The sequence below is a fragment of the Octopus sinensis genome, linkage group LG14, assembly GCF_006345805.1.
Source record: "Octopus sinensis linkage group LG14, ASM634580v1, whole genome shotgun sequence".
In the NCBI taxonomy this organism is placed as follows: Eukaryota; Metazoa; Mollusca; class Cephalopoda; order Octopoda; family Octopodidae; genus Octopus; species Octopus sinensis.
The window spans coordinates 43,376,034-43,392,579 of NC_043010.1; the positions used below are offsets into that span (position 1 = coordinate 43,376,034).

General features: G+C 35.1%; 1 protein-coding gene across 1 annotated transcript; it reads left to right on the forward strand.

Annotated features, from left to right (window-relative positions):
- LOC115218915 (CSC1-like protein 2) lies at positions 1-16,323 on the forward strand. Its single transcript, XM_029788915.2, has 2 exons — positions 1-2,838; positions 16,290-16,323. Exon 1 carries the CDS (start codon positions 305-307, stop codon positions 2,471-2,473), a length of 2,169 nt encoding a protein of 722 aa, XP_029644775.1. The 5' UTR covers positions 1-304; the 3' UTR covers positions 2,474-2,838; positions 16,290-16,323.
- Positions 16,324-16,546: the final 223 nt, after the last annotated feature.

The window sequence follows — 16,546 nt, forward strand, 5'->3', positions numbered from 1 at the left end:
TGATAAGACAGAAATTTCTTAAATAAACTACTATATACTAGAAGTCATTGCACTTCCATTACACAACCATTCTCTTATCTAAGACAAACAAAACTAAACCTTTGATATCATATCACATGTCTAATCTACTATGTTTTAAAATACAAAGTTTATTTATTGTCACCCACTGTTATTTGAAGGAGAAATAGAAGCCAGCTGGTCAGTATATTAAATCTTACCAGTGTATTAAATACCGGAGCATTATCAATGTAATAATTCTAAGAACAGCTTGAAATGAACATTTCTGTCAAAAAAATCTTTAAAAATGTCATCAATAGATACAATGTTAACTGAAATTTCTAATGGAAGTACATTTAACTGCAATAATACAAGTAGTGAGGATGTCATTTCTATTGCTTATAATTTTGCTTTTAATTCAGTAATATGGATTGTCTGTTTGATAATATTTTCAATCATACCAAAACTGATCCAAAACTATCGTCAAAACGAAGCTTCATGTATCAGTCCATCTTCTAATACTTTAACAGATTTATCATCTGTCAGTGAATTGCAGTTGAGTTGTGAATCAACAACAGCCGAGACTTCATTTCCAGAACATCTTCGTCAGACAGATCAATTCACTTCCTGGCTCCGAGTTTTCTGGCGACTCACCGACAAGGATATCACACAAAAATGTGGGCCAGATGCTATAGCTTATTTGCGCTTTCAAAGGTATTTGATTGGTTACCTTTTCTTCATATTATTTCTCACTCTTGTGATAATCTTACCTGTTAATTATACAGGAGGACAATTTACACCTAAGGATATTAGTAGTACAACAACAATTAATGTTCACTCCAATCTTCTTTGGCTACATGTCTCAGTTTCCCTTTTATATTTACTAGCAACCATATTCTTGCTGCTTCGTTTATCACAGCATTTATGGACAAGTAATAAATCAAATACCTTGCTGATAAGTAATATCCCTCAGGTTGAAAACAGCAAGAATTTGATTGAATTGCATTTGAACAGAGCATATCCAAATATAACTGTTAAGAAAATAGTAAATGTGTATGATACCAGAAAAATCTTGGAATTAGACCAAAAACTTCAAAAAATCCGTCATCTCAAAGAGCATTACCAAAATGTTGTAAACGCAGAAACCTATCAAGAATCTGACATCAAAGAAAATGTTGAGAGTACATGTTTTAGAAGTAATTATATAAACAACCTTGATGAAACAGAGGAAACAATCTTATCGGAGAGAGCCATGGAAAGTGAGCAACTTAAAGAAAAATCACTGGGAATAGTATTTGTGAAATTAGCTTCAGTAGAAGAGGCAGAATATATATATTCATCTTTTCATTCATTTTGCAAATGCAAACGTCCTGTCATCCCATCAGAATTTAGTGATGTACTAAAAGTCAAAAAGTGGCGAATGAGTTATGCTCCACGTAAGGAAGATATTATCTGGCAAAATTTGCCTACCTCACATTTTTCTAAATTTATTAGAAAAATAATAGTTGCAGCTATTTTGTTTTTTGCCTGTTTAGTTGTCACAAGTCCTGCTCTTGTTACATCTCTTTTTGAAAAAATTAACAAGACAAACTCTCCCTTCTTAGATATTATACAAAGTCTTCTGCTTAAATTTATGGTTAATCTACTACCAATGATTGTAACTGCTTCAATTGCCTTTCTAAGGAGTTGGACTAAAAGTTTAAAACAGAAAAAAACCATGATAGCTTTGTTTACAACACTTTTATTTGCGGTTCTAATCTTACCATCACTGGGTCTGACAACATATGATTTTCTGTCCAAATCTGTGAATATACAATCAAAAATGCATTGTATATTCACAATGGGAAATAATTATTTGTTTGTGAACTATGTCATAGTTTCAGCACTCATTGGCACTGGTCTTGAACTTCTTCGAATTTCTGAATTACTAACGCTACTGTGGCGTTACTTGACAATCCGTTCAACTGTAAAGAGAAGGACATTAAGAGAATATGATACCATTGAATTTGATTTTGGTGAACAGTACGCATGGATCCTCTGCCTGTTCTCTGTGGTCGTTACGTACAGCATACTCTTCCCAATTATTTCAATATTTGGATGTCTCTACATCATTCTCAAATATTGCGTCGATCGTTACAACTTGTATTTTATTTACAGGAAGTCATATGTTCACAAAACCGTGCACTTGTCAGCAACAAACATAATGGTTTTAACGTCCATACTACCTCAATTCTGCATCTTGGAATTCACTCTCCTGGTAACTTCAGATAATCACTTGCCTCCACATGTATTTTACTACTCTTTAGCTGTATTTGTGCTCAGCTTGACTGTCTCTATATCCATCATTGTGTGGTTTTACTTTAAGCAACAGCAAGTCATCAGGTTTGTCAATCGTCTGACCAATGGATGTTGTTGTGTCAGTGAACCAAAACTAAACAGTACTAAATGCGACTATGGTTCAATAAGCAATTCTTGATAATGGATTAACTTTCATTCGGTGTGAGATTCTCTGTGTGTCATGGATGAGAATGTGTGTGTGTAACTTGTTTTAGTCAGTGTGGATACGAAATCGCTTTCATACATATTTACATATATGATTTTGTTGGTTCCAGTCACTTAATTACAACCATAATTAATCTGATACTCATTTCTCAAAATCTAAAGAATAGTTGCACAAACCGAGTTTAGAGAGTTATGTACCTTTAATGATATGAATGCCTGTGTGCGTGTGCGTGTGTGTGAGAGGGATCTATTTATCCATCTATCTGTCTGTCTGTCCACTCACTTGGCTTTCTCTCTGCTTGACTTCCTGCCAGCCTGTCTGTAAACGTACACACACACGTACACACACACACACACGTGTTCAAGCCAAAATGGTGCATAAATGTATGGTGGAGACTCATAAGAGAAGCAGGTTTTCCATATGAAAAACCTGTTTCTCTTATGTGTCTATAGCTTGCATTGAGTACACCATATGGAGTTTCTCCTGATACCTTTTCTACATATCAAGCCCCACTTCCCCCAAAGTTTCAAGCCATGTGCCTGTAGTAAAAAAAATATTATTATTATTATTTTTATTATTATTATTATTATTATTATTATTATTATTATTATTATTGGAGAGTATTGTAGTTCACTTGAAGCATTGTGTATTGTTAGTAAAGAATACAAAGTTTTGAATGGTACAACAATGCACTATGATACAGACAATGGGCTATATACCTGTTGTAATTTAGACATCCATAGTCTGATATGATATTTCGGAATAATATTCCTTCTTCAGATATTCTTAGATGGAGTCGCTGCTATAATCGGTTTTCTAACGACTTTTCTTTTTTATTTTTTTGGAAGCGTCTCAGCAGTGGTCTCACGATGCTCCTTCTGGAATTCCTCATGAGAAGTGTATGAGGTCAGCCATGTCTCAATCTCATGTGTGCTGGTACATCCGTAGCGCTGCTTCTGAGATATGTATTTATACGTGCAGCCTCCTTTTTTTTTTTAAGTACCCAAAACGACCAACATGCTGAACACATAGAAAACCCAGCAATACATGCTTCCTTAAAATACCCCATTTTAGTGAGAGGATAACTACATCCATCCGAAGAGCCATAAGAAGAGAAGGGCTAGATGTACAACAAGCCCACTCTGGCCCCTCTCTGAGAGGACACCTCACTAAGAAACGAACAAGGAACAACAATCAATGTACACTAACAAACTGTCCCATCCATGACACAGATTTATGCCAACGGGTAAATGTTGTGTATAGAATACAATGTAACAAATGCAACAAGTTCTATGTGGATAGCACAACAAGACCGTTACACATCCACATCAAAGAACATCTGCACATGAGAACTTCCTCCTTCAGAAAACATCTAGACAGATGCCGGAACACCGACAAAAGCATAACAATCTTAATTGAGGCCAATGAAAGAAATTTGAGATGTACTTGCATAGCAAGTGATTTGATCTGAGATCGTGTGCTGAAACGAAAACAATTGCAGCGTGGAAGCCATTTAAGAAACACACAAAAGCCGTTCGAAGTGAAAGAAATTTGAGTAATTTAAGGAAGCTATACTCATACACAGACTAGGGCCCCAAATTAACAACAGGCTAGAGGTTGGTAATCAATACATTATTTAGCTACATCTGGATGCGTGTAAGTTCATTTTTGATAATATGCTCATCTGTAGTTTATAACAAAAAAAAAAAAAGAGAAGAGAGAAAAAAGAAGGGGAAAAACGGAGGCTGCATGTATAATATGTAACTCAGAAGCAGCGTTACAGATGTACCAGCACACACGAGATTGAGAAATGGCTGACCTCACACACTTTGTCATGAGAAATTCCAGAAGGAGCATCGTGAGACCACTGCTGAGATGCTTCCAAAAAATAAAAAAGAAAAGTCATTAGAAAACCGATTATAGCAGCGACTCCATCTGAGTATATCTGAAGAAGGAATATTAAATATCATATCAGACTATGGAAGACTAAATTACAACAGGTATATAGCCCATTGTCTGTATCATAATGCATAGTTGTACCATTCAAAACTTTTTATTCTTTATTATTATTATTATTATTATTATATTATTATTATTATTATTATTATTAAGGCGGCAAGCTAGCAGAATTGTAAGCATGCTGGATGAAATGCTTAGCAGTATTTCACCCATCGCTTTGTTCCAAATTCAAATTCTACCAGGGTTGGTTTTACCTTTCACCTTTTGGGGTCAATAAAGCAAGTACTAGTTGCACACTGGGGTCGATGTCATTGACTTACTCCCTCCCCGAAATTACTGGCCTTGTACCAAAATTTGAAACCAATATTACTGTAATTGTGATCTGTTTGGCATTTTTATTTCTATTAGTTTAATTGTTATTGTTATTTTTATTGTTTTATTTTATTTTTACCATTATGGTTGTTATTATCATTATTGTTGTTGTTGTTGTTATTATCATCATCATCATCATCATCATCATCACTATTATCATTGTTATTATCCATATTGGGTGAAACATGGCCTTGATAGCCTTCCTTTCTCTGCTCCTGTTCACATTCTTCCTCTAATCTATTCTCCCATGATAATTCTAGCTCTGTTTATTTGCATACTGATGTTTATAAGGGCCTCCATCTTTGTGTTGTATTTTTTGTCAATAATGATGACAAAGTGAGCTGGCTTAGACATTGGGCCTTGGTGGGGATGACAAGGAATTGAGACTCATAGTGGTTTGCTGTGCTTGAGAAAACATGTCAAGCTAAGTAAAATCGTGGTTGTCTTTGCATACAGACATGTCCCCTGCCTGTCTCTCCAATCTTGCAGGCTTGTAGGTGCAGGTGCCACTTAAAAAGTACCTGTAATGGTGCCACATAAGCACTCCCATGCTGGTGCTATGTAAAAACACCCAGTGCACCCTATAAAGTGGTTGGTGTTAGGAAGGGCATCCAGCCATAGCAAGCATGTCAAAACAAACATGGAGCCTAGGGAGCTCTTCATCTGGCCAGCTCCTGTCAAATCACCCAACTCATGCCTACATGGAAAAACAGATGACAAAAGAATAGAAGTTATGTAATTATCCTCATAGCTTATAACAGTTTCTGTTATAAGGCTGGGTTATGGGAATTCACTGATGTCCTCCATTTCAGATGATTTATAAAAATTCATAATATTAATGAATAAATGAAAAAAAAAGTTGTAATTACATAATCACCTTCGTTAACTTCAGCTATTTTCTTTATAAAATACCGTGTAATTATATTTGGGTACCAGCACAGCATTTTTTAGCATCATCAAAGCCTAAACCTTTCCATTACCTTGAAAATGTATTTCATTAAAAGATAATTTGTTCTGATTAAAAAAAATCATTACATGTTAGGTTAATGGGATTCAATATTACATGTTAAGTTAATGAACTTCAATATTATTATCTGATGAAATACGTTATCCTTGTCTGAAGTAAGTTTGAAAATATTGAAGAATTTATCTAAATAACTTTGACATTATTAAGGTGATGTTTGCAATATAAATTAACATAAAATTTTGATGGAAGGTTCTAAGACCCAGAGGCAATCTTGAATGGGTTGGTATCAAATAGGCTAACATGAATATTCATATAAAATATTGAAGTACATTAATTTAACATGTAAGGATTTTTTTAAAAATAAGGACAAATTGTCTTTTAATGAAATACATTTCCAATTATTTTTGTGCATGTTTTTTTGTGTGCATTATGTACAAACATTTAAACGTTCGAACATTTTTCAGTTATAATCGCAATTATAATAATTTCCAACACAGACACATGATCACAACCTGTAAGGACTAGACATCCCTAGTAATTTGCCTGCTACTTATTTTATCGGCCCCTTAAAGATGATTAGCAAAATTAACAACAGTGGAATTTCTCTGCTGAAGCTGAAGGGAAATAACTCTGTACTGCAAGCTATTTTGTTCATTGTCATGTTACCTGTTATGCTTATACAAATTACTTTTAACGTAATAGACACAGCCAGAACAAGTAATGGACACTAGCACTTATCTGATACTTGACTAATTTACCTCAGTTAATTATTTTTTTCTCTAGTATGTCCTTCTGAAGAATAACAATTATGTGACACAAATGTCTATATTTTATGATTATCGCATACCTTAACCTGTCACCATTTTTTATAGGTTATGTATAAACTACAAATTATTATTTGAATGTTAAAAAGTTTCTCAGTTTTGGGGTTAAAACATTACGACAGGTGATTCAATTAAAAATAAATCACTGCACTGCATCTTTCTATAGTTTTTAAGAATTTGTTTAAAAAATATTAAAATTTCTACAATTATTTCACCTTTTCTTTCACAAATATTTTTTGATCAATTTATCTTTCTATGAATATATGTAGCCATTACGTTTTTCGCGCGCGCACGCACACACACACACACACACGCGCGCGCGCGCGCGCACATATATGATTATTTTCTCGTATTCTTTTCTGTTGAAGAGCGTAGGCTTGAAATGTAAAAGAATTTTTCATTTTTCCCGAGCGTCAAACTAATACACTTGTTTGTTGTTCATACACCTGTCTTTGTCTTTTGTTTTTCTATAAATTTCAGGTATATGCATGTATGTATGTATGTATGTATGTATGTATGTATGTATGTATGTATGTATGTATGTATGTATGTATACATGTGTGTATGTATGTATTTCAGATTCAGATTCCCAGCACACACACACACACACACACACACATATATATATATATATATATATATATATATATATATACGCATACACACTTACATATGAATATGCATGTGATGTAGACCAACACCAGAGCTCTGCCAATATGTTCAATTAGAACATAGCTGCTCAGTTAATAATGAATATGTTGAGTCATTATTGATGCACAGAACAGACACAACTCTCAGACAGATGACAGAGGCCATACACATCGTAGCAAATAGACTGAGCTTCAACAGAAAACATGAATGGAATAATAACACCCCACCACTCCATCACACTATTATAGCTTTGTTAAGCTATACGTAAACAAACGAGTGGAGACGAGTATGCATTTACTAAAGGTTTATTACTTAAGTGGTCAGTTATTTTTGTATAGTTCCCTCAGATTCGTTTCATGCACGCTCCTTTTGTTATCGTTCCCCACCCGGAAGTCCTTTTCTTTCCTGCTGACCAACTTCCTGGCTAGCCTGCAGCGAAGTATCTGTCTACAGTTCGTCTGCCACGAATCCTACCCTACACTATGCAACCTGATGACTAGAGATGGAATGAGAAGAGGAAAAATTGGATACAGATACAAACAGTGCAATACATAAATCCTTATACACATAACTCACATACACATACTAAAGACAGGATGAGAATAAATAAATAAAAGATTCAGGTACAGTGTAATAAGCAAACCCATATACACACACACAAAACATCGAGACACACAAACACACACTACACACAAACACACACACATACACACATGCGTGCGCCCACATGCAAACACATGTGCAGATAGGGCTACACACCAGAGAAAGATAAAATGGAATAAGCAGAACAAGAGGAGACATGTGGGATAGAGAGTCATTGAAGAGGATATGTGATGAAAGAACTTTGACAAAAAACTAAAATAATAATAATAATAAAGCTGAAGGGAAGACCAAATATATTGTGAGTGTGTGTTTAATTTGCAAAATATTACCATCCTCAACTATAAAAAATTCAAAATGTCTTTTACATGAACTTATTTAGACATCAATTCATCAGTTCAGGATACACGGATTCTTTAACTATCCTAACAACATCTATTTTTTTCATTGCACACTTCACATGGTGGAGTAGAGAGGATGATAGCGTTGGTTAGTTGGCATTTTCCAGAGTGATTTTAGTTCCTTTATTATATGCTCTATGTTGTAGAGCAGACAACATGTGGACATCACTCTATTGGGTGTAATATTTTGATTCCAGTAACAATAGTTATCATGTAGAGAAAGTTGATGGTGTCAGGTTACATATGAGTTTGAATGATAAGTATGGCTATCAGGTAATGATAGGCTATAATATCTATGGACAGCAGGAATTATATACTTTGCCAGCTAGGCCTAGGATGATATTCCTGGATTAGCAGCAACCAATAACTTAAAACTCATTAACAGAGCCTGCTTCTTGCGACAACAGTAGGATAGATTGGTTTACACCTATCAATGTATACTGCATGCTGCTGTTGTGCAGATTCTTAGGGACGTAGATTTAACAATTACTGCCTACCAGAATAAGGAAGAGCCATCTCAATGATGTTCCATGTAGCATTAGGGAAGTTATTTCCTTGATCACAGAGTCTCCAGATAAGGCAGGACTGGGAGGTTGAGTGTTCTATGATCATACACTTGAAGGAATGTAAGAGTTATGTGAAGCTTCTCTTAAAGTCATTGGCTGTTATGTCCGTGCAGTGTCCCTTGATGTGATCGGATTGCAAGAAGGTAGCTAAACAGATCACAATCTTTGAGTAACAGGATCTCTCAATGGGCATTTGGAAGGATTTCTGAGTTACAGACTGGAGTGTGAAGGGAAGACTGTGTAGAAGAGTGTTGGCTTCTCTTTTAGCATGCAATGTTGGGAGTGATATTATCTATGCATAAGTGTCTAACCTTGACGTTATGGGAATTAAAGAGTTTGTGATAACTATGAGTTCTTAGGAAATGTTATCTAATTAGCATCAGGAATTTCCTAGCTATATTAGTGGAAACATTTAGCTTGAATAGAGAATTAAACCAGATTACCTTTCTCCTTCTAGCTCTCTTCAGGCTTAGAAGTGGCATGAGGAATCTACATATAAGTTAACTTATCACTAAAGCCACTCCTTGCCAGTGCCTCGATAAAATGGCTGTGAATCTGTTGAAAATCTATTTCTATTAATAAAGTGGAGATGCTTCTGCTACTACCTGAGACTAGATTTCTAATTACAGGAGGGAAATTTTATGGATATAAAAAGTTTTCTCGTTGGGCTTTTTGTAGGGGTAGTACTTGCTTTTTCTGTGGTCTAGGGTTATGTCCAGGAAGTCAATCGTTAAGTTGGTCATAAAAGTTATAGTTAGGCCGAATTCTTTGAAGATATTTATAAAATTCTTCCTGAACTTATCAATGGTGTGGTTATTTATTTGGTTTGAGAACTGCCAGGCCACCATCCCTGTACAGTGTGAATTGTGAAAGTGCATACTTTTTTCAGGTATCCAAGACAAATTACTTGAGAAGCCAGCAACCTTAACCCTGTTGAAGAATCCCATGAATATGTCGAACAGTAGGTTGTTTTCCTTGTTTTACACAGTAAGAATCATCGTGAAATAAGGAGCGGACTTTCTCGTGATTATAATCATTCTAATATTGCGGTCACCAATCCTGGTAAACTGTCTACCGAAGTTTACAACATCCCAAAGAATGAAGAACTAGTTGTCTCGTTAATGACTGATGATGCTAGATTAACAGATAGAAATGATAATGATGACGATGTGGTGCTATCTGTCTCAAATACAGGTGTTTGACTATCTGTCAACAGTGAGAATATTGTAGCAGGACGCGAACTCGCGTTACTACATTGCGGATTTCAAGTCACAACATAGCAACGGCTTGATTATGTGTACAGCCGAGTTATTGTCCAATCAGAAGCCAGACATCATGCGAAAGATCATTCCGGAAGGCCCTGGATTTTTACTCTCCAATGATTATAAATAGAGTTGATTTTAGGCATAGAGTGTTCAAGTCGTTCCAATAACTGCATGCTTAAACCGATATGCAGTTGTATTGGCATATATTAAGCGGCGCGTGTATACATGTTCCTGTGTTTATCCGGCCCCAGTGGTAAATTTTGATATCCAGCTACTTTGCAGGTTGCACTATATTTGTTTCGTTTTGCTAACTTTACGTGCAGCGATAATAATCATGTTTAACTGTATGCTTGGTGTGGTTAAATCACTATACGCAGCTTCCACAAACCAACTAACAACCAATAACAACAACAGCAGCAATACATCTCAGCAACTTTGATGTGACCCAAGTAACAGATTCATTGAAAAGTTGATATGGCGGCTTGGTTGCATATGGGAACGATATACAGCCTAACCAAATATCCATTGCCCACCTAATCAAGCCACAATATTCAACAGAAAAAAATTTGACAGTTTTTATGCCAGTGAGGGCTTGTTGAAATTAGTAGCAGTTAGAAATTGTAGACAGTAAGAAATGATTGAATTTTGCACAAACTCAGAAGTCTATCGCTTGTAGAGTCTTGTCCAGAATTAAAACAAAAAAGAAAATTGTATTTCAAGAAAACGTAAGGATTAGTCTGTTGTGTCTGGGGAGAGTAATTTTCTTTTTATACCTTATAATTTAACACACACACCGGTAAAATTTCCATTTATTTTTTATTTTTATTTTCCAAAAATTTTCGTTGTGTCTTGCAACCTTTTCAATAGTCTTGACTCTGTAAGGATTAATATATTAGATTTTTTTAGAGCAATTGCGGATCGATTAAATATATCATTTAAAGGTGAATCAGTTGATCTGTGGTAATTTTCCAATACATTAAACAAATGAATTTATTATTTCCTGGTACACGAAAATGACATTGTTTTCACGTATGAAGAAAAACAAGTTACACAAAACGTAATGAAAGCGAAAAACGTTGATCGTTTTATTCTTGTTATGTTATATAATCTAAACATAGTATCCGTAAGCTTATAATTGACCATATATTGAAATATTGTATTTTACTGTCTATTATGTGAATCCAGTTAATTGCATAACAATTTAATCACTTGCGCAATGCGATTAATTGCAGTTGACTGTACAAGAGTTGAAGCAATAACATCGCAATTAAACTCGTTATATTCCAAACAACCCACAGCACCATACATACTCCCAACATGCCAACAACAACTGCTTTTCTTTTGACATCCCTGTCTGCTCCAGACACCTATCCACCACAGCAATATGGCAAAAAATACTCCAACTCTCCTTTGATCATTTGTCCATTATCATCACACCACACTCAGACACCACTGACCAAAGCCGTACCGCTTTTACAAACTTTTATAATCATTAACACAGGCATTGTAACTCATACATTCAACAATATAATGCAGTCGTTAAAAAAAATCTCCCACAAAGCAACATTAAAAATATGCAACCTTAATTACTTGATAAAAATAGCCATTCTAAGTAATAGAAATAGCCATTCTGATTAGAGCTAAAGACAATCTCAAACACAATACACCAACAACGCAACATAAAACAGCTAAACAAAGAAACAAAGAAAATGAGCTATATAAAAACAGAAAACCTGCAAACTTTTGTATTTAACAAACTATTAAATAAACTCTGTGTGTGTGCGTGCGTGTGGTTTGATGTTTATTGATTAGCCACAACAACGTCGAGTCTATAGTCCATGCCTTAGTCGCTTATTTACATTCAATAATAAGCAAATGGCCTTAGATGCCTCGGGAATCGGCTAGAAAGTAGTACACGAAGAGGACAGAAACACAAAATGAAACACATGCAACTTTCAGGCCTCATTTTTTATCCTTTCATTGCACCAGACACTAAAAGCAATCGGGAAATCTAAGGACTTAAAACCCTCACAGAAAAATCTCAAACAAACACATAAAGACTTGCTTTAACTAACATCTACAACTACGTGCTAATACTGACAAGTTCCCAGAATCAAGAAGCTGGGCATCATAGCACTTCTAAAATCAAACAAAAACTTTTCATCAATTTGTGTACATTCTCGAAATTGTTAGATCAAGCCGTTTTTAGGTAATGACTTGATATTCGTAATGTAGCGGCGCGAGTTCGAATCCACGCTACACGTCATGGTCGTGTTGAATATTGACACAAGTTTTAATGGCTTAAGCACGGTTGGCATCTCTTTTACTCCTTCTTTCAACATACACACAACCTGGTCAAATGATACTAGCAACACATCTTGCTTCAACCAACTATATACACCCGCCCTTCGTATCTTTAGTCAACACTGCACAAAAAGAAAAGATAGAAAAAAGACTAACATTCTTACAAACGAAAACTGTTCAACCTCTTACATTCATCAAATACTCTGCTACGAACTTTTTCCTTGAACAATTGTAATGTATATTTTGCATTTTTTATTTCAAATTTCTTATTGTCCATTTTGCCGTGTCATATATATCGTTGCTAATATGCATAAGTGTCTTAAGTCCAAAACGTTGCTTTTTCAGAAAACGAAAAAATAGTTTCACCATTCCATTTCTTTTTACATTAGCAACAGTTTCAGCTTAACACAAATACTTTGTTCGGTGCATAAAATCATAACTCCATGCATGTATGATATTTTCAGTCAGAAATAATTTTGCAGTAAACTGTTTGAAGCATGCTAAACCGTTGTACTACACTTTGACAATTTTCATATCTTGGCATCTGAAGCAGCTGGAGATACGATAGTCTGACCAAAAGAACCGGCTATTGCAAGCAAAATTAGATTTTGAAAAAAAAAACGAATTTAGCCAAATTTTCTTTCCTCAGTCGAGTTCCAGATTATCTTGGCGATTTCGGCTGGTTATACTCGAGATTGCTCCAGTCTGGCCAGCCCCAAGGAAAAACTAAGTTAAGAGCATTAGATTCCTTGGAAAAAAATAGCGAATGTATACGAAAACAAGAACGGAAAAACGGAGAAATGGTACACAAATACATACGTAGATGTATATATATATATATATATATATATATATATATATATATATATATATATACATACGTGCATGTATATATATAGTGGTTGTATAAAGTCAACAGAACGTGACAGTCCCGTAGAGGGAATTACACCACCGCTATATAGCCCTAGGAAGCATCGACACTTCCTGTCGGCTTTGACACATTTGCTGTGGCCTTATATTTGCAAAGGGGGAGGCAAGCATCCCCACCAGCTAGAACTAGCAACCTAGAGACATGCATGTTTCTGGGTCTTGCCCGTCGGCAGTCCAGGGTAGCGTGTCCTCGCTAGCAGTGATACTTACTAAGCCTTCGCAAATATATATGTATTTACAGTGAAATTTATTCACTGGTCACCGTAATTAGAAATATTGAATTTCTAAATGTCTCAACGAGACATTTCACTTTAAGTTCAATGGCTATTGCTTTCACTATAAGTTTTCGATCGCTTTTACAAACAACAACAACAACAAATTAATGACAAAAAGAAGTTCACAATTACTGATGAAAGTAATTTCATACATAATTTACTGACGGAAGTAACTTCATAAATTTCACTTCAATCTGTACACTTCGTTAAATTTGGCCACAAATTTCTTATTTACTTTTGCAACGTTTTTTTTTTTTTTTTGACGGAATTACTGATAAAAGTAATTCATAATATACTGACAGAAGTAACTTAAAAAATGTCACTTAAATACGTACACTTAGTTAATTTCCCTAAAAACGTCTTATTTACTTTTGCAACGGATTTGTGTTTTCCTGTTGTTAACGGCATTTTTCTCGTTCCTTCGATACTGGCTCTTTGGTTCACTGACAAATTTCACTTCAACCAGAACAATTCTTTATTTTCCTTAAAAATTTCTTATTTACTTTCTTCCCGGTCATATTAAGAAATATAATTTCCGTTACCCAGTTATTTTCACTGTTTACTATCTTCTGCACCCGTGTATTTCTGTATACGCATATAACCATGCCCAGAAGGAAAGTGTCAAATTTGTCTACAATGTCAAGGTCAGCCAAAAGAATATCTCTGTCCAGGGAAAGGGAGATAGCTACAGAAAGGGAAGCATACCAAGAAACGAACAGGCTGTGCACTACAAAAAGCCAGTGCATCTCAAAGTGATGAACAGTGGTATGCACGGCTGACAAGGAATAGGATCTCCACTGCAGAACGAAGAGCAGTTGCAAAAGCTCAGAGAAGCAACTTCTATGAAGCAGCTTTCCATTATGATCCAGCAGTTCATTATACAGACGACACTAGAGTTTCCGTTGGTGCAACGACAACTGAGTGCATACATTGTAAAGCCTGGAGAGACACCTGCACTGTGCTGCAGTGATGGAAAGGTTAAACTTCCTGCAATCTGCCAACCTCCAGAGCCATTGAAGGAACTGTTGTCATCAACTGACCAAGATTCCAAGCACTTCCAAAACAAAATTAGACAATACAATGCTGCACTACAGATGACATCATTTGGAGTCACAAGAAATTCAATTGAGCCAGGATTCATGCAAACTTTCAAGATCCAAGATCAAATTTATCATCGGATTGGCTCTCTACTACTCTGTCAAATGAATCATCAAAATCGGCCTTTCATTGTTTTTAACCTGTACTTGTTTTTTGGTTACGAAATAAGCTACACAAAACTTGCTTTTGAATTATGTGTATTTACTTTTTTTTAACATTTCACTTAACGTCTATATTCAATGCTGGCATAGGTTGGAAAGTTATTAATGTAGAAAGTTGGCATCTCAGCTACTAGCAGTTGAGACTTGCGTAATCTAGACGGTATTTTTTAAATATCATTATTCTCTTTAACCCGGGAAACGCCGGGTATTTCTGCTAGTGTATGTATATATATTATATATATATTATATATATATATATATATATATATTATATATATATATAGCGGTTGTGTTAACCTCACGATGGGGTGGATTCATCGAAGGAAATACTGGTTCAAGGAAATACCTAGTATTTTGGGGGAATTAATTTCATTAAACTAATAGGTGTATATAATATATATATATAATATATATATATATATATATAATATATATATATATATATATATATTATATATATATTGATAAAACGTAAGATAACAAAAGAAAGAAAGAGACCTCAATATTATGTAAATAGAGGAAATTTATCTATACAATAATATGTTACATTACTCGGTAGTCAAGATAAAACTCAATTGTGTATGTGTGTGTGTTCTTTTAAATAATATTGTTAAGTAAGAGGTTTTAGTGCCTCTGGCTATTTCCAGATAATAGCCAGATAACCGAAGAGATGGTGTTGTGGATTTCCACTTCGGCACCTGAAACTCAGAGTTTTATCTTGACTACCGAGTAATGTAACATATTATTGTATATATATATATATATATATATATACATATATAAACATGTAGTTTAAATTCATATAAAAGAAGAAATAGAAAATGGAGAATGGGTAGTTAATAATTACTTATTATTAACAGCAAATTAATCATCATCCCTTACAGCTGTTTCAATGAATACTCAGTAAATATTAAGTAAATATTAAAACTATATAACTGAGTATAATATCTTCAGTGAGAAAAAATATACCTTTTGATGTCTTATATATGTTTATGGATTCATTACAGTAGACTGAACGATACGGCTTATGATTTCTATTGTTATCACTAGCGTAGCTAGAGTGTGTGCTGCCCCAGACTCCACAAAAAAACAGATATTGCCTACAACTGACCCCAAAGTGGTGTTCCTTTAAAAGTGCCTCCCGGGCGGATCGCTCCTATCCGCTCCTCAGTTACGCTAGTGATTGTTAAATGTTTGGGCTAGGGGTTTATAGGTCGATTGAAGATAAGATAGGGTAGGTAAATAGAATTAGAAAAAGAAAAAAACCTTATCTACTCACCGTCAGACGAAGGGAAAAAAATCTGCGTGATTTCTTGTGAAATTTATGATAGACTGACACTAGAACAATTAAACAATGACAGACTGTATTCTGAAGTGACAGATACAACTACGAGCAGGTTTGAGAATCGAATTAAGACACACACACACACACACACACACACACACACACACACACACACACACACACACGCGCACACACACACACACAAACACACACACACACACACAACCATGTAGTTGGTAAGCAAGCTACCTTATTTCATTTTATTTACCATACACGCACACACACACACACACTCTCACACACACACACACCACACACACACACTCTCTCACACACACACACACAAACACACACACACAACACACACACACACACACACACACAACCA